Genomic DNA, 19,222 nt, shown 5'->3' on the forward strand with positions numbered 1-19,222 from the left:
CTCTAGCAACTTTGATTTAAGGTTATTCCGAAACGTGTTCATTATGTAATCAATGTGTGTGTACGTGGCCCAACACATGCCTCCCTGTGTTACTACTCAGTACAGCACGGTCTTCACAGCCAACTTTATCTCGTACAGATGTTTTAGCCACTCGGCATTGTCGGATATGAACATGAAAAGTAATATTTAAAATAACTTTTTTACAACACGCTTTAATGAAACGTACCGTGCTAGTGATGGAAGAACTCCAGGAAGTGGCCCAGAAGCTTGCCACGACGTAAGGGGCCGTGGTGATTTGCAGCCAACGTCAGTGGAGCGTGGACAATCAAACCCAAGCGGAACCATAACACGTAAAAAAATAATGTAAAAAAATATATATTTTATTGTTAATGATATAATATCGTATTGCCATCAGTATGACATAAGTATACCGAGTTTGCAGTCGATACCACATTGGGAAGTGGGTAAAAATTGAGTTACAATATTTGAGGATACAACAGAGTGAGTTCATAAAAAGCGTGTAATAATAAGTAATTTAAAAAAAAAAAACTATCAAAAACACGATTTTATTAAATGTACCTGTGGGGGCTGATTTCCCCCCCCCCCCTCATCCCCCCCCTCATCCCCCCCCCTCATCCCCCCCTCATCCCCCCCCTCATCCCCCCCCCTCATCCCCCCCCCCTCATCCCCCCTCCCTCATCCCCCCCCCTCATCCCCCCCCCTCATCCCCCCCCTCGCTCCCCGCGAGCGGGTGGGGCGCTACGTCCCCCCCCCTCCACCCCCTCCGCGTTTGCGTCTCGCGGCCCCCCCCCCGACCGGGTGACCCCCCCCCACCCCCCACCAGCGCCCTCTCTGACTGACAGCTGGCGGCTGGCAGACACCGCCTAGGGGTTAATTTGGCGCGCGCCTTCCACCACCCCCTCACTCAGTGGCTAAGCCCCGCCTCCGGCCACGCCCTCTGGTGGAACCTTCGAGCAGGTTCCAGGAGCATCTCGGCTAGCCCCTCCTGTTGCCTTTGCCTCAGATACGCCCCCTTCCCCTGATTGGCTGTTACCTCTGTGGCTGTACCCATGATGTCACTTTGTCATGTTACGTGTCCACGGGTGGGGTGGGGGAGGGGCAGTCACGTGCCCACGGGTGGGGTGGGGGAGGGGCAGTCACGTGCCCACGGGTGGGGTGGGGGAGGGGCAGTCACGTGCCCACGGGTGGGGGAGTTTGGTGGTGGTGGTGAGGAGCAGAGAAGCAGCGAGTTGAGGTGCGGAGTGAGAGCGATGATGTTGATGCTACTGATGATGATGTTGATGCTACTGATGATGATGTTGATGCTACTGATGATGATGTTGATGCTACTGATGATGATGTTGATGCTACTGATGATGATGTTGATGCTACTGATGATGTTGATGCTACTGATGATGATGTTGATGCTACTGATGATGCTACTGATGATGATGTTGATGCTACTGATGATGATGCTACTGATGATGATGATGTTGATGCTACTGATGATGATGTTGATGCTACTGATGATGATGTTGATGCTACTGATGATGATGTTGATGCTACTGATGATGATGTTGATGCTACTGATGATGATGTTGATGCTACTGACGATGATGATGATGCTACTGATGATGATGCCACTGATGATGATGTTGATGCTACTGATGATGATGTTGATGCTACTGATGATGATGTTGATGCTACTGATGATGGTGTTGATGCTACTGATGATGTTGATGCTACTGATGATGTTGATGCTACTGATGATGATGTTGATGCTACTGATGATGTTGATGCTACTGATGATGATGCTGCTGTTACTGATGTTGATGCTGCTACTGATGATGATGTTGATGCTACTGATGATGATGTTGATGCTACTGATGATGATGTTGATGCTACTGATGATGATGTTGATGCTACTGATGATGTTGATGCTACTGATGATGATGTTGATGCTACTGATGATGATGCTACTGATGATGATGTTGATGCTACTGATGATGATGTTGATGCTACTGATGATGATGTTGATGCTACTGATGATGATGTTGATGCTACTGATGATGGTGTTGATGCTACTGATGATGTTGATGCTACTGATGATGTTGATGCTACTGATGATGATGTTGATGCTACTGATGATGTTGATGCTACTGATGATGATGCTGCTGTTACTGATGTTGATGCTGCTACTGATGATGATGTTGATGCTACTGATGATGATGTTGATGCTACTGATGATGATGTTGATGCTACTGATGATGATGTTGATGCTACTGATGATGATGTTGATGCTACTGATGATGGTGTTGATGCTACTGATGATGTTGATGCTACTGATGATGATGCTGCTGTTACTGATGTTGATGCTGCTACTGCTGCTACTGATGATGATGCTGCTGCTGATGCTGCTGCCTGCTATGATGACAACAGTACATACTGTGGTACCTGCTATGATGACAGCAGTACATACTGTGGTACCTGCTATGATGACAGCAGTACATACTGTGGTACCTGCTATGATGACAGCAGTACATACTGTGGTGGTTTTACCAGCTATGATGACAGCATTACATACTGTGGTGGTACCTGCTATGATAACAGCAGTACATACTGTGGCGGTGGTACCTGCTATGAAGACAGCAGTACATGCTGACGTTATGTATCTTAATTGTGAAAGGTAAATTTGTGAATGTGTGTGTCTGTTCGAAATGTTAAGCATACTTGGCGACATGCAAGCAAGTGTGATAAACTAATTTAAAGTTTTTTAATTAAGTTACTTTTCACAATAATAATGCCTGCGTCTAAGTCCATGTGCGTGTGTGTGGGTCAATGTGTGTGTGTGAGTCTGTGTGTCAGAGTCGATGTGTTTGTGTCAGCCGGTGTGTGTGTATGTTAGTCGCTGTGTGTGCATCGTTCCATGTCAGTCAGTGTAAGTACATTTCTTTCTGTGTGTGTTTTTTGCTCAATGTGTGCGTGTGAGTCCATGCGTGTGTGTCTGTACGTACGTGTGTGTGTGTGTGCGTACATCCATGTGTGTGTGTCAGTCGATGTGTGTATGCCAATGTGTCTATGTGTGACAGTCCATGTGTGTATGTGCGTCGATATGTCTGTGTGTGTAAGTTCGTATGTCTGTGTGTGTGAGAGTCTTATGTATGTGTGAGTCTATGTGTGAGTCGGTGTGTGTGTGAGTTGATGTGTCTGTATGTGTCTGTCCATGTTCGTGTGTTAGTCGCTGTGTGTGCGTGGTTTCCATGTTAGTGAGTGTAAGTCCATTTCTTTGTGTGCCTGTAGGTCCATATGTGCGTGTTAGTCCATGTGTGTGTGCTTTATTGACCTGCTCAACGCCTATGATACCATCAGTAGGCCTGGGCTCAGGGTTGCTCTTCGTGCTTTCGGAATCCCTGACTCTGCTCACGATCATTAAGGACCTTCATGATGGTGAGCGGGCCCGGGTAAAACTACGTGGCCGGGAGTCAGAGCCATTCCCTGTACACCTTGGGGTGCGACAGGGATGTCCTCTGGCTCCCACATTATTTAACATCTATTTTGACCACGTAGTTCGTGAAGCCTTCAATAGCTGTACTGGAGGAATTTCCATCTGGGTACAGATACAATGGGAGGCTGATTGATGCCCGGGTGCGGTCAAGGGATGGCTCCCTATTGCTCAACCACGTTATGTATGCTGATGATCTGGTAATTAATGCGCACCCAGAAGAGGAGTTGGACGCGCTGCTGCTGAACCTGGAGCTTGCCACTAAGACGTGGGGCCTTACCATCAGCCCCACCAAAACTAAGCACCTGCCTGGGTATTTTGTACCATCGGAAAATCCACCCCCACAACTCACAATTGCTGATGGCCCAATTGTGGAGAGAGTGCAGAGTTTCCCATACCTGACCAATGTGCTCATGACCGGTTCCGGTATAACACCAGAGGTCTCACTCCGAATCAGTCGAGCGGCATTATCTTTTCATCGGCTGCGTAACACTGTGTGTAAGCTACCTGGTCTCTCGCTCTGCACAAAGCTCCACGTTTTCTCGCCCACGATCATTCCCTCCCTTCTCTACGCTTGCGAAACTTGTATCCCCCTAATCCAACATCTTTACCGGCTAGAAACATTTAGGCTGGCCTGCTAACAATCCATCTTGGGTTTAACCATATCTGTGTGTGTGCGTCTAAGTCCATGTGTCTCTATGTGTGTGGGTCGACGTCTGTGTGTAAGTCCATGTGTGTGTTTGCCAATCTCCGGGTCCGGGGAAATCGTGGAACATCCCTAAGGGGGTCCTCGGGTAAAAACCCATCGCACACGGGCCCCCCCTCCCCTCGAGACCCTACGGGCGTGTATGCGAGTGTTTAGTGGGGCGTGCATGCGGTCGTTCGTGGGGGGGTGCGAGCAGAGGGTAGCGCCGGCCGAGTTGCTCCGCTGCGGTGGCACCACATACCCTACTAGTAATGGCAGAACTCCACAACTCCAGGAAGTGGCTCCGAAGCTCGCCATAACGTCAGAGGCCATGGTCATTTACAGCCAACGTCAGTTGAGCGTGGACAATTAGACCCAAGCGAAACATAACATAAAAAATAATGTTTTAAAATATATATTTTTTTCTTTTTAATAATAGAATATAGTATTGTCATCAGTATGACATACGTATACCAATTTTGCAGTCGATACCACATTGGGAAGTGGGTTAACATTTAGTTACAAGATTTGAGCATTTGACAACAACAACAGAGTGAGTTAATAGAAAGCGTGTTAAAAGATTATTTAAAAATATGTTTTTTTTTACTTTTTATTATATAAAATAGTATTGTCATCAGTAAGACAAGTATACGAAGTTTTCAGTCGATACCACATTGGGAAGTGAGTCAAATTGAGTTACAAGATTTGAGGATACGACAACAACAACAGACAGATTGAGTTAAATAAAAGCGTGTAATAATAAAAAGGACACTCCCTCTTGCGACAATAAGACGCCTTATTAAAGTCATTGGAGACTGAGGAGCGGAGGGGGCAGAGGAGAAGTTGGGGGGGGGGCGTGGGTTTTCCATAGGTCTTCATTTGAATTCTGACCACACGCTTCGACAAAACACAGATGCCTTATCAACGCCTTTGAGAATTCAGCGAAGCATGCCAATTTTGCGTGTGGTCCTGGGACGTTAAGATGATCGAACCGCGGCGAGCGGACGGCGTCGACACAAAAGCGAGCGTTTCGTTTACTTTCTATTCACATCTTAAATGCCAGGAATGAATGAGACACGAGGAACGAAATGGAAAGGAACCCTGAGATGAAATGCGAAAGGGAGTCCGAGACATCATAAAAATGTGTGGTGCTCTATTATTGATAAGGCCAGGATTACATCTATCATGAAAATTGATTGCTTTGGTCTGATTTCCAGTTGGGATAATTTCACACTTTTTTTTGGTCCTTTGCTACTCCTGCCAAAAAAAAATACCCGACGGAGGCCAACCTCCATGGGCTTTGGTAAAAGTACGAAGCCGCTGCCTGCTGCTCAGTGAGCCAAGCCAGCAATCTCGCGGCCGGATTAGCGCGCCCGAGTATTTTTATTCGGCATTCTGTAGCGCGCGCGTGGTTGTAGCACACTGCACGTGATGCCCCCCATGGGGATTTGGCACAGCGCTATTCCCACTAACACGCGTTCACACAACCATTTAACTTACGGCAAGGGAAACCTCGCGCTGTAATGTGCCTCAGCCCATCCATACGCCTCGTGCGCTTTTTGGGCACATGCTTTTGTGATTATTTGTTACTTCTGATCTTATAGATGTTGTTGGGTCAACTTAAGATGCACTCCAGAACAGCATCATGCCGCCTCTTGGTGGCATAACCTGATTACTTCTATTTCCAGCGTGCACTGTGTTTAATTAGCGTCCAGGTGGTGGGTAAGATACTGTTAGTTTCACGGTTCATTTTTTGTCCTCGCAGTTTAATAATTGCGCCAGACCCATCCTCCCCTCCTTGTTTCTGGTTATTATTTCTTGGACCGAACGAGAGCGCTTTATTGCAGACACCTACAGAGCGCTGCGCCCCGTATGAAGATGCGATTTCGAATAAAAAACAAAGAGGGGTGGACCGTCCGTTAGATTCATCACGCGCACAGAAATGCACGGGTCGGTGTTGGGATCTAATATTTCTCCCATTGATCTCGCATTTACAGAATATCTTGCAAAACCCAACAACACCTGTCAGCGAGCCTGTGGATAATGACTAATTTAATAGTGTTCCAACGGGCTGCAGTCTGTCCATTGGCAGCGTTATGACCACTGTCACATCGTATTGCCACTTTCTAAACGTTTTCAGTTCAGTACAACGTTGCATATCCGACTGGCGTATATCTTCCTGTTGTATATGGCCCTTTTTCCACAATTAATATCCATAAGAATATTTACGGATGCATACACCTAGATTTCTTTTTCCTTTCATGACAAACAATATATATTTTTTTTAATGAATCAAACCCGTAAGCCAGAAACACGAAAAACCAGATGTCGGTCATAAACAGGCCGTTAATAAATAAAGAAATAATAAAACTCTCCAGGCGAGGATGTAACAGCTATCGGCGAAAATCTCCAGATGAACAAGAGTTTGATGGGCCCCTTAGGAAAGGTCCCTCCGAGGTCAGAACACCAAGAGAGCAGACACCAGACGCCAACAGGGTAAATCGTATACATATTCTTTTCCTTATTTTCCAGTAAAGCAACAAAAAAATTAAAAGGCAACAACAAGAATAAGATAAAAGTAGCGAGCCTAACGCTCACTCCAATTAAGAACAGGCCACCAGACACATCAGTGAATTATTATCCAATGATTAATTCGCTATCAAATGATTTTCACCTTTAATACCTTTACTGTTAAAACAAAGCTTGGAGCAAGAATACCGAGTCACATCAAAGGTTATCGAGAAGGAATGAGACAACGAGCAAACTTGCGAAAGAGTTTAAACAATATTCCAAGCAACCCCGACCACCTTTTGTCTCTCTCACAGCGCGGAGAAGCAGGAATTACACCTTATCACAAGGGGCCATCTGGAAAAGCCAGCCGGGTTTGATGAGGAGACGCACCCACCCCACACACGGCAACCAGGCAAAGAAAGTTTTAAAGAAAATTGCAAAATAATATTAATAATAACAACGCGTTAACCTTACACGACATTCCATTATAGAACCTTATAGAACCAAGGGATATGGATTCCAACAATCAAGAAATGGACCTCTTAAACTCAGGATGATAATTATTTTTCTTTTTAATAATTCCATCATAACAATTCGAACCTCGGTAAAACCGAGAGGTGTCGGGAGGACGTAGTTACAAACACGAGTCTTGGCGAACATGGGACCAAATGGTATTTGAGAAATATAAGTCGAAAGTATAAAGAGGTGCTCCCGACCACCTTTGTCTCTCCCGCCCACCTTTGTCTCTCCCGAAGAGCGCGAGAGAGGAATTTCACGCCAGGGCAAACAGATCGTTATCGCGGGGACCATCTGCCACACATGGAACTTGGTAGTAGCCCCACCCCACCCTGCACACGGGCAGCAAAAGAGCGAGCGAGCTTTAAGTTAAACTGTCACACATTTATAAACACACAAAGTGACGAAAATTAATAAACTAAGTAAGAGCCAAGGTAACGGGGTGGATTAGGCTGGTAGAATGTGGAGTCGAAATGATATTTGCAAAGTATAGAGAGATGGGAAGATCCCGGCCACCTTTGTCTTTCCCTGCAGCACGTGATAAAATGCATACGCTCGGAAGAGCATCTTCACTTGGAAATAAATCAAATACTATGAATCACAAGCAGGATCATAACTGTGTATGATAAGATACCAACTGTGATGTGAAATGTTAAACTTAAAAAAAAATCTTAACCATTTCTTTGTGCGTCGGAACGCGAACGGAAAAGGGGGGGGGGGGGGGAACCCGCCCCTCTCTCTGGGTGGAGGGATCAGACAACCAGACGCCACCAAGATGAATCGAGGTGTCTGTTGTCTTGATGTTTATGGCTTGAGGAAAGACCCGAACAGGACCATGTCATAAATGACACACACACAAACATACACACTGACACACGAACCCCCCCCACCACCGACACACGAACCCCCCCCACCGACATACGATCAGATCAAAGATAGCTCCACCTCGTGAGGGGGAGCCGAGAAGGGGAGAGATTTTTGGCATAAAAAGGAGCCGTTTCAGCATTGAAATCAACTCATCAGCCCTCGGGGGCAGCTCAACAGAAGAAGACTCATCTCAACGCAGCTCAACAGAAGAAGACTCATCTCAACTCAGCTCAACAGAAGAAGACTCATCTCTACTCATCTCAGCAGAAGACCCGCTCAACTCATCTCAGCAGAAGAACAGCCATCACCGACGCCGGAGACGTCTCTACAACTCGCCGAATTGGCGAGTGTCGCCGATTGGCGACCCGCTGCCGCTGTTAGCGGCCAGCGCCACCACGAGCGAATCGTGAGCCTGCAATCTACAACCGCCAACGACGGAGCACCAGCGCGCCGCTGCGGGCGTGCTTCTGACGCCGTCTACCAGACGGTCATCTCAGCTACAACAACGCATCTACTCGTTCACCAACGTCCGTCGAGTCCGAACCAACTACTGAAAGAAGAATCAACTGATACGTATGATACACTGCCCCCCACTACACGACAAACCAGACGTCTGCTTGACGCAAAGAATCGATTCCGAACATTGGCCTACTCTTTCACCACTCATACCATTCAACACACACACATGGGTCATTAACAAAGCCAAAAAAACCTCAAGCCATTGAACCATCCGTGATTGTGGAAACATCGCAACGACCGAGTGAATAATCCATCGTTTTTAAGAGCGTTCATAATTTTTCTCTGTAATATTGTGCTGGGGCTGTACTTCTAACCGCATAAATTACCAACTGACCCATTAACAAAGATTAATTCTTGACTCCTCACCACGGAGCGCCGCTCGCGGGGATAGAGAGCGGGTTCAACCGGTTCCCTGTCAGGGGTCTGGCCACAATCAATTAAAAGATTGGCCCGAGATAAGGATCTCAAAAAGAAACATCGCCACCCATTGAGTCGCGTTGAGAAGTTGATTAGGAATACTTGAGTCGTTCGTTAATATTTGTCTTTCTGCATAATCTTGCCGGTATCCACGAATGAAATAACGAATTCAAACGCATATTTGTGCCTCCAAGAATAATACTGGTTGGAGTGCCCTGTCAACGAGTAGCGTTGCATAATAATCAGTCATCCTATTGTTAACAACGTGACAATAATTGCATTAAGGGCCGCGCATGATCAGTGACCGATTGCTGTTTTGTGTGACAATTCAAGTAACGAAGCATTGTGGCCATCGAGTGGTGTTGATAAGGCAATTAGAAGTATTACAGTCGAACGCTTTAAATTCATAATCGTTATGAATCAATGAACGAACATCAACGTGGTACTGTGCTGACGATTTCAAGCATAATAACTTCGCATATCAGAATGTATTAAGGATTGGATACGAATCAAAAACCAAGTGCCGTGTTGTGTAACAATTCAAGCATACGAGTTTGCATATTATAAAGTTAAGGTTTGATAGAATAGTTCGCATGTTTTTAATCTCTCTCTCTCAACAACCGATCGATTGCGTTACGCGTCGGGAATTAACCACAGGTGCCGCTATCGAGGTGAAACAACGCAATCGTGATGGTATTATGTTAACGCTGTGTTGAAATTCCAAAATCCCGAGATTGAGTTTTCATATTATCCAAAAATTAAAGTTAGCTAGAAATAAAATTGATTAATGCAGAAGGTTTGTGTGTGATTCTTCCTGAAATTCTGCATAATATTGTTCTGCGTATGAGATCTGAATCCTGGGGACCTATCATAAGCACACTATCACCACATAATCCATAACACACATAATCCATAATGTTCAATCGAGAGTAATCGTATCCTTATCGATAATACGGAATTAAAGAGCAGAGTCGAATCGTCTCTCTCTCATTCACGCTCACAACGCCTGCGTCACTGCATACGATTAATTGCGTTATTCCAATTCATAACACAATCCTCGTCACCGAGGCTCGACCTGATAATCCATAACGACCTGCATTATCATAACCACGCCCACTCGCATAAATTAATACGATTACCTCTCGAATCAACATAAATTATGCACATAATTACACTGATTAACATAATTTCGGATAAATTATGCAAATCTCAAATTTCATTTAATTTTCATTATTTTCATCAATTTTCATAACACCTATATATACAACATTCCTCCCGAACACAATTCACCGCCCGCACTCAGCAGCGGTACGTTGTGCACGGTGTAAGTGTGACTTTAAATAGATGTTCGCATATCTGATTCTTTCACCTCATCCGCATATATACCTTAAGTTCCAAATGAGCAGATACGCGACGTTGTACCGTGTTTTAAATATCACGGTTTAAGTGTTGGGTAATGCTAGGTGTACTAGCTATGGTGTTTAATGCAGTACAAATAGCTGCCATGACTACAGCCTGATGTAAATATCAGTAATTGTCAATTACCTGCAGACTGATATATATGTAATGAGCGACTTCCACGACACGTCGTATAGAGGGTACTTATTTATTTCTCACACTGGGCACAACACCGGTTCTTCCTCTCACTGAATGTAACACGAGGCAGTAACACCTCTAGTGGCCACACGCACAGCCGATCACTCGGCGTGGTCCCCTCGCCCTTCACTCGTCACCGCCGCTGGCTGGCGGTGTGACGACGACGGCGATGGAACCCACGCAGGAGATCTTCCACGTGGTCGGACGACGGAGAGCGATGTCGGTGAACAGCAACGCAGCCAGGACCCAGGACCCCACACGAGCCCCGAGCTCCGGGTCCGCTCCCCCTTATATACCCCCAGGAGTGGCTAAGCCCCGCCTCCGGCCACGCCCTCTCGTGGAACCTTCGAGCAGGTTCCCGGAGCATCTCGGCTAACCCCTCCTGTTACCTTTGCCTCAGATACGCCTCCTTCCCCGATTGGCTGTTACCTCTGTGGCTGTACCCGTGAAACCCTTGCAATGCCAGTAGGTGTCACTTTGTCATGTCAGTAGGCGTAACACTGACATTACATCTATATTAGAGCAATTAACTAGATTGTTGCTGCAAGGGGTGCACTAATAAGTACGTAGCTCAATATGGCTTTTATCAGCCCCTCTCTAGCCACTGTTTGTTTTTTATGCCCCCTATTCAGCTGACGTAGTGATACCAGACATGCATTATCTGATACACGAGCCCGTTTACGAAACAGATTTTCCTACGATGAATGTTGTGTCGGCCACCGTGTCTCTGGCCGATGTAACCCCCCCCCCCTCCCGAGTGTGAGAGTGTATGCCGAAGAGCGCTCGTGCTACGTGCAATGCACGATCACTCCATTCCACCATTTCCATTCCTCCGCTCTAGCAATGAATGCAAATTTTGGCTGATGGTTTTTTAATCTAGATTTGAAGTTTTCGTGACTACAGGGATCCATACTCTGTTTTTTTTGGTAAAGTCATCACGTAGTGGGTAGAAAATAAAATCAATTAAACCACATGACGTTTCGATCGCAACACAAGCGACCGTCATCAGGTGGAACAGAGGAACAGATACAGCAGGAGAACTGCTGACATAAGAGAAAGAGCTGCTGCTGCAACAAGAGTTTATATCGGATTTTGGTGGGCTCAACCCAAAGGTAAGTGGGCGGAGCTAGAGAAGGAATTTGTATGTAAATGTGAGAGATTAGCGTGTCATTGTGAGAAGGTCCCCAGCCACCGGAGGTGGAGGGGATCCTGTGCCTGGGCTGCCTCACAGACATTTAGCCTGGTGATGTACTCGGAGAGTCGGAAATAACAGCTGAAACAGGCAGGGAGGATGGAAACATAACAGTCAGTTAAGACTTTACTTGGTTAATAACATCCTTACAATGATTGCTCAGTTTGTATCCATCTTCCCGGTTGAAGTTATGTCTATGGATGGCTTCATGAACATGTTTTTTTGTTGTTGTTGGTCACGCTGCTTAAGTGTAACAATGGCTTTGGCCATGACAAGCTGGAGGGGAGTCTGACATACTCATGAGTAGGGCATGATGGCAAGAAAACAACGGCCTTTGCAACGCGCATACGTTTGCCTAAATATCCCTCACACTTGTCACTGCTTGGAACAACCACGACGCTATTCGGGGGGGGTGGCAACATTTTACGATGCTCCGCATTAGCCCGTAGTGTAAAACGTTGGCGTATTACGGCGATCCGTACGTGGCATGACCACACGTGACCGCGCGCCCACCACCAATGTTCCACCGTTTGACTTCACATCGTCGAGAGCCCGCGGAAGTGAACGGAGAGCGGCTCCATGGATAATGCACAGGAGATTTGGCCGTGCTCACCTCCGATGAGCCCTGCGGTGCAAGTTGGGATAAACAATGCATCCCTGATTGGAGGGGGCTCTCGCGGCGGCGGCTGCAGCGAGATGTCGCACAAACGCGGTCGCAGATTGCACCTGCGGTTTGCGAGCTTCGAATCGTGTGAATGGCACGCAATGTTTCAGACACTGTTAATAGCTATTGATTATGCATTATTAATTTTTACATTTTCACGTCAAAATTTCATTTACACAACTGAAAATGTCTTAATTAAAAACCACAATTCACAGTTTTTTTTCCCCCAGAACCTGTATCTCCATGTCATTTTTATTAATCATGCCTTATTCCTGCTCGACCCTCCCCCTTTATCTCCCTGCAATTCTGATTCCTCAGCCGGCGCTGTCCACGCACGCAGCTCGGCGGTCGATCTTCACCGCGCGTCGTGCCCCGGCTCGCCCTGCCCCAGCAAAATGGATCCTCTCCTCGTCGCCCTCCTTTGCCTGTGCTGCCTGCGCTGCGCCGTCACCACCATCGCCGCCCAGGCCTCCGCCCTCTCGTCGGCCCTGCGCTACTCGGTCCGCGAAGAGGAGCCGCCGGGGACGCTCGTGGGGAACCTGGCCCGCGACCTGGGCCTCACCGCCGCGCAACTGCACGCCCGTGGATTCCGAGTGCTGCAGGGCACCAACGCCTCCAACTACCTCGTCGTGAGCGCCGACAGCGGCGAGGTGCGGGTGCGCGGGCGCCTCGACCGCGAGGCCGTGTGCCATCGGGCGACCGGCGACTCGGGCTGCGCCCTACTGCTCGGGGCCGTCCTGGACCGGCCCACGGAGCTGGCGCGCGTCCGCGTCGACGTGCTGGACGTCAACGACCACGCGCCGCGCTTCCCGGCCGAGAGTGCCCTCCTCGAGATCACCGAGAGCGCCGCAGCCGGCACGCGGTTCACGCTGGATGGCGCCTACGATCCGGACGCGGGCGCCAACGCGCTGCGGCGCTACGCGATGGAGCCCGACGACGGCGCCTTCGCCCTCGACGTGCACCCGGCGGGCGGCGGCGGCGCCTTCGCCCCTGTGCTGGTGGTGCGCCGCACGCTGGACCGCGAGCGCCAGGCCGTGCACACGTACGTACTCACCGCGCTCGACGGGGGCCACCCGCCGCTGACCGGCACCACCCTGCTGACCGTGCGCGTCCTCGACTCCAACGACAACGCGCCTGCGTTTGACCGGCCCGTGTACCGGGCGCGCGTGCCCGAGAACGCGCCCGTGGGCACGCCCGTCGTGCAGCTCAACGCGTCGGACCCTGACGAGGGCGCCAACGGGGAGGTGGTGTACGCGCTGTGGGCGCACGAGGCACCGCGCGTGAGCGACCTCTTCGCGGTGGACTCGCGCTCGGGCCGCGTCACGCTCAAGGGCGCCCTCGACTACGAGGAGGCCAACGTCTACGAGATCTACGTGCAGGCGCGCGACCGGGGGCCCAACTCCATCCCCGCGTACAGCGAGGTGCTCGTGCGCATCCTCGACGTGAACGACAACGCGCCCGACGTGCAGGTGCTCGTCCTCGGCCAGGGTGGCGGCAGCGTCACGGACGACGCGGCCGTCGTCGGCGTGTCCGAGGGGGTGCCGCCCGGCGCCTTCGTGGCCTTCGTCCGCGTGAAGGACCGCGACTCTGGCCCCAACGGGCGCGTGAGTTGCACGCTCGAGAGCGCGTCGGCCGTGGGGTCCGGCGCGACGCTGCCCTTCGCCCTGCACACCTCGGACGGGGGCGAGGTCTACGCGCTGGTGACGGCGACGCAGCTGGACCGCGAGGCGGCCGCCGAGTACAACCTGACGGCGGTGGCGCGGGACAACGGCGTGCCGCCGCTCGTGTCAGTCAAGACGTTCGCGGTGCGCGTCACGGACGAGAACGACAACGCGCCGTGCTTCTCCCGCTCCGCCTATGAGCTGCACGTGCCCGAGAACAACATCCCCGGTGCCTACGTGGGCTCGGTGAGCGCCAGCGACTCGGACGCGCAGCAGAACGCGCAGGTGGCCTATTCCATCGTGGACTCGCAGATCGACGGCATGTCGGTGTTCACCTACGTGTCCATCGAACCGGCGAGCGGCGCCCTCTACGCCCTGCGTGCCTTCGACCACGAGCGCACGCGCCGGCTAGAGTTCCGCGTGCAGGCGCGCGACAACGGCGCGCCGCCTCTGCGCATCGAGGTGGCCGTGGCGCTCGTCATTGGCGACGTGAACGACAACGCGCCGGTGGTCATCGCGCCGCCGCTCGACGCCAACGGCACGGCCGACGTGTACGTGGCGCCGGGCGCCCGCGCCGGCACGCTCGTCACGCAGGTGCGCGCGTCCGACGACGACGGAAACGAGAACGCCCAACTGAGCTACGCCATCGCACGTGGCAACGACTGTGGCCTCTTCCGGATCGACGCCTCCGATGGGGTCGTGCGCACGGCGCAGGCGTTGCCCCACGAGCACACGCGGCACGAGCTTGCCATCGCCGTGCACGACGGGGGCGAGCCGGCCATCACCGCCACGGCCACGGTGCGCGTGCTCGTCACAGACGTGCACCCCGAGGGCCGGCTCCTGGGCAGCTCCGGCGACGATGTCGGTGGCAGCAGCGGCACCGGCGGGGGCGGCGCCTTCAAGACATCGTTCATCGTGATCGTGGCGCTGGGCGCAGTGTCGTGCGTCCTGAACGTGGCCATGGCGATGATCGTGCTGCACTGCAAGCGGGAGAACAAGGAGTTGCGCATCTACAACTGCCGCGCGGCCGCCGAGTCCAGCGCGTGGCCGAGCCCGCGCAAGAACGACGTGATGCTGGTGCGTAACGAGCTGGAGGCGGCCGCCTGCAGCAAGGCGGGCTCCGACAGCGATCCGGCATCCGTCATCGTGCTCGACACCTACGAGTACCGGTCGTTCCTGCCCTCGGAGGCGGCGGACGCGCGTGCCGGTCTGACCTGCTGCTCGGCGGCTTCGCGCAGCCTGCCGCACAGGTAAACGACGTGAGACAGCCCCCTTTTTTAAATTACCGCTGAGTTTTCACTCCGTGACTGCCCTGGCAATAACTTAAGAAATATTGAAAATCAATCGTCCATCACGATTCATCATCGCCCCCCTCCACCAAGTGTGCGTTACGCACAATGCAGCATGCACGGGGAGGGGGAAATAAAAAAAAAATCTATACACATCTCCATAGACTGTCCGCGTAATTAAATTTCAATCAAGTATAAAATATGTTGGGCCATAGTTGGCATTGTGTATGATTCATTTACTTTGCTGAAATTTCATCTCCATGCATTTTACTCCGGTTATCAATTATAATGTAATGGTGGTCGCATTTGCCGCTTGGACAGGCGAGGGTTGAGCAGTACGACACGGGGGGGGGGGGGGGGGGATTCCCACGAGTCCGTGGGATCTGCTGGTGGCAGATGTTTAAGAGACTCAGAAGCGGATATAATGAGGCACATTAGAAGAATACGGATTGCCACAATTACGCAATACGAATCGTGCTGAGATCCGGGCACTCCTTTTGGCGAATTTAATATACGTTTAAAAAAACACGAAACACGTGGTCCCAGCGAGGACCCATCTTCAAAGGTGGAGTATTTGTCGCATTGGCCAATGGCCTGGCCGTTACCAAACCAGTCGGCGGAGACCATCACAGACGTGTTCCTTCATGGCTACGTATTAGACAAAGGCGCCCCTGAATGTCTCTTGACAGACCAAGGAAAAAAAATGTTCGTCGAAGCTGTTGAAGGAGGTTTGCGAGCATTTGGGTACCAAAAAGGTGCGTACGTCGCCTTATCACCCCCAGACGGATGGTATGGTAGAGAGGTTACGCAGAACCCTGACTTCGATGTTATGCCAACGTGTCAATGAAACACAATCCGACTGGTACACTTTCCAGGTGTGCTCGCAGCATACAGTTCCGCCCCGCATGCTTCTACTGGGTTTTCCACGTTCTTTTTGATGTATGGAAGGGAGCGTGACCCACCGATTGATGTGCAGTTAAAACCGCTGGAGAAGTGTACTAGGATATCGGACCCTAGCACATGGGTGAGAAGCCGGGCATGTGTGACGAGTGCGGCAAGACGTTTTTCTCGCGCTCGGCCTATAATTATATATATTTTTTTATATTCTGCTTGTGTGTTAATCTGTGTATACCCCGGATATTTTAAAGATGGCAATTCTCCTGCTGTATATCATACTGCTGTCCCTCCTGGCCATATCTAGTGCCACACTCAACTCTACAAACGGCTACTCTCGTTACTTTGCGTCCATACTTGTTGCTCGATTTGCCACTACACCTGCAAATGAAACAGCTCATAGACACTTCCACACTCCATCATTGTATCCTTTTAAACCCTCTCTTTGTCCCATTACTTCACCAGCACTCTTTTCAAACTTCATTCTGCTCTTAAAAATAACACCATCTGCGAGCTGCTGCTATTCGTCCAAGGTTCACCGCTCTTCATCCTTTCACGGAAAATACTTGTGCAAACTATTAATTCTACTTTTCTTATTTCTGGGTGGTATTGAGCTTCATCCTGGCCCAAATATAAAGAACTCGTATAATTCTGTAGATTTTTCTGGCAGGAAAGGTGTTGGTGTTCTACATGTCAACATCAGAGGGCTTGTGATTAAATTAAGTCAACTAAAACTAGAAGTGGCAAATCTTTACCTGGACATTTTTTGCCTAACAGAAACATTTCTCACTCCTACCATCAATGACTTGCAGATTACGATTGAACTACAACCTTGACTGAGGATCTAAAGGAGGTGGAATTGCCATCTATGTTCGTAATACTATTGCATGTTCACCAGCTCACTCCTTGTTTAAAAAATGTTGCTTTGAAGGTTTGGCTCTCAGAATAACTCTCCCAAATAATCAACAGATATTGGTAGTGTGCTGCTATAGACCACCTAGTGGGAAGGATGTTGAAGCTGCATCGGCACTGAGAGAGCTTTTTGGGGGCCTCCCTAAAGATGAAATAGTTTTAGTGGGTGATCTAAATTGGATTTGGCTAAACTCGCCAGCCATGGCCACAAATTTTACAGATGAATTTAACCTGTTTCAATTAATAAATGTCCCCACAAGACCCAACCTAAAAAATCCGGGACAGTCAACTCTGCTTGACATCCTATTGACAAATGCCCCTCACAATTTCGCACTGACTGGTGTTCTGGGTAATAACCTTAGTGATCACTCCTTCATTTTTGGGGTGAGATCATCAGCCAGACCCAAAGCCCCTGCTAAAATTGTTGAGAAGCACTCTTTGAGGCACTTCAGCACTCAGGCATTTACTAATGTGCTTCACTCGGATATTGACAAGGTCTGTGATATCCCCAACCTGACTACGGCTTGGGAGACTTTCAGGTACACGTTTCTGCAAATTCTTAACAAACATGCTCCATTGGTTAGATTTAAAACTCAAGGCAACTGCCCACCATGGTATGATCCTTTGATTACAAAGCTCATGAAAACTAGGGACAATGCTTGGGCATGTGCTCAGAAAAGTAATTTGGTAAATGACTGGCTAGAATACAGGATTTTAAGGAAAAGATGCATCAAAAAAATACGGCATGCAAAAAATGCCTACTTTTCCTCCATTCTCCTGGAATCACATGGAAATGCCAGGATTTTTTGGAAAACAATCAAATGTATCGAAAAGGCATCCAAAATAGATAATCTGCCTGTTGAGCTTAACTGAAATGAGGAATATTTTTCAGATCCCAAAAAAATAGTTGACAATTTTAACCTTCATTTTTCTGAATCTGGTAAACTTTTTGATAATGTATTGGGAGTCACCCCTGCTCATGCAAATTCCTACACCCCTGTCCAAACATTAAACGAATTTAATTTCCAGCCAATCCACGAAAGTAATGTTCTGAAACAACTGTCCTACCTCAAAGGGTCCTCCTCTACCGGAGGAGATAGTTTTCCCGTCTTTGCTCTACTAACTGTTGGTCACCTAATATACAAACCTATAGCCCATATTTTCAACCTGTCCATCAAAGAAGCATCCGTTCCTCTCGAATGGAAACATTCCTATGTCCGTCCACTTCACAAAGGGGGCCCTAAAGATGATCCCAATAACTACCGACCGATCTCAATTTTGTCCCCATTGATGACATTTTTTAAAAATGATTGAACTACCAAATTAGCAGTTTCCTGTCCACCAACAAGCTACTACATCTAAAACAATCTGGGTTCCGAAAAAAATACAGCACCACATCTGCTGCATTAGACTCTCTGAATCAAATTTACAGTAGCCTTGATAATAAGCAGTACTGTGCCTGTCTTTTTCTTGACCCTGCCCAAAGCTTTTGATACAGTAAACCACAACATCCTGCTTAGTAAACTAAGTTGCCTCGGTTTTTCCGAAAACACAGTACAATGGTTAAAAAATTTCCTCTTTTCTCGCACCCAAACTGTATTCAGATCGTTGGAGGTCAAACAGTGTTTAAGATAACAAAAGGGATTCCACAGGGTTCCATCCTCGGCCCACTCTTGTTCTCTCTTTATGTCAATGACTTGGGCACTGACCTGGATCATTCCAGGATAAATGTTTTTGCAGATGACATGATACTGATTACTGCTGGCCGCTCTCCAGATGACGTGATTGCTAAGCTCCAGGGTGATTTCAACAAACTACAACATCAGCGAGTTGCTCTTATACTAGTCCTGAATTCCTCCAAAACCAAGGTGCTATGCTTCTCACCGGGACTAAAGCAGGAAGTTATTTTGCCCCAATTACATTCCTTAAATAATTATCAAATAGAGCAAGTCAAGATCTATAAGTATCTTGGGGTCATCCTGGATTCAAAACTGAAT

At 48.9% G+C, this 19,222-nt stretch overlaps 1 protein-coding gene across 1 annotated transcript; it reads left to right on the plus strand.

The window, feature by feature from the left end:
• The first annotated feature begins 12,793 nt into the window (after window positions 1-12,793).
• On the plus strand, window positions 12,794-15,384 carry LOC142921673 (protocadherin-10-like). Its single transcript, XM_076062976.1, has one exon. It carries the CDS (start codon window positions 12,865-12,867, stop codon window positions 15,382-15,384), a length of 2,520 nt encoding a protein of 839 aa, XP_075919091.1. The 5' UTR covers window positions 12,794-12,864.
• The last annotated feature ends 3,838 nt before the right edge of the window (window positions 15,385-19,222 follow it).

Source organism: Petromyzon marinus, unplaced genomic scaffold, assembly GCF_048934315.1.
Source record: "Petromyzon marinus isolate PM22_M1 ecotype Great Lakes invasive population unplaced genomic scaffold, UKy_Petmar_22M1.pri1.0 PM_G_Scaffold_83, whole genome shotgun sequence".
Lineage (NCBI taxonomy): Eukaryota > Metazoa > Chordata > Hyperoartia > Petromyzontiformes > Petromyzontidae > Petromyzon > Petromyzon marinus.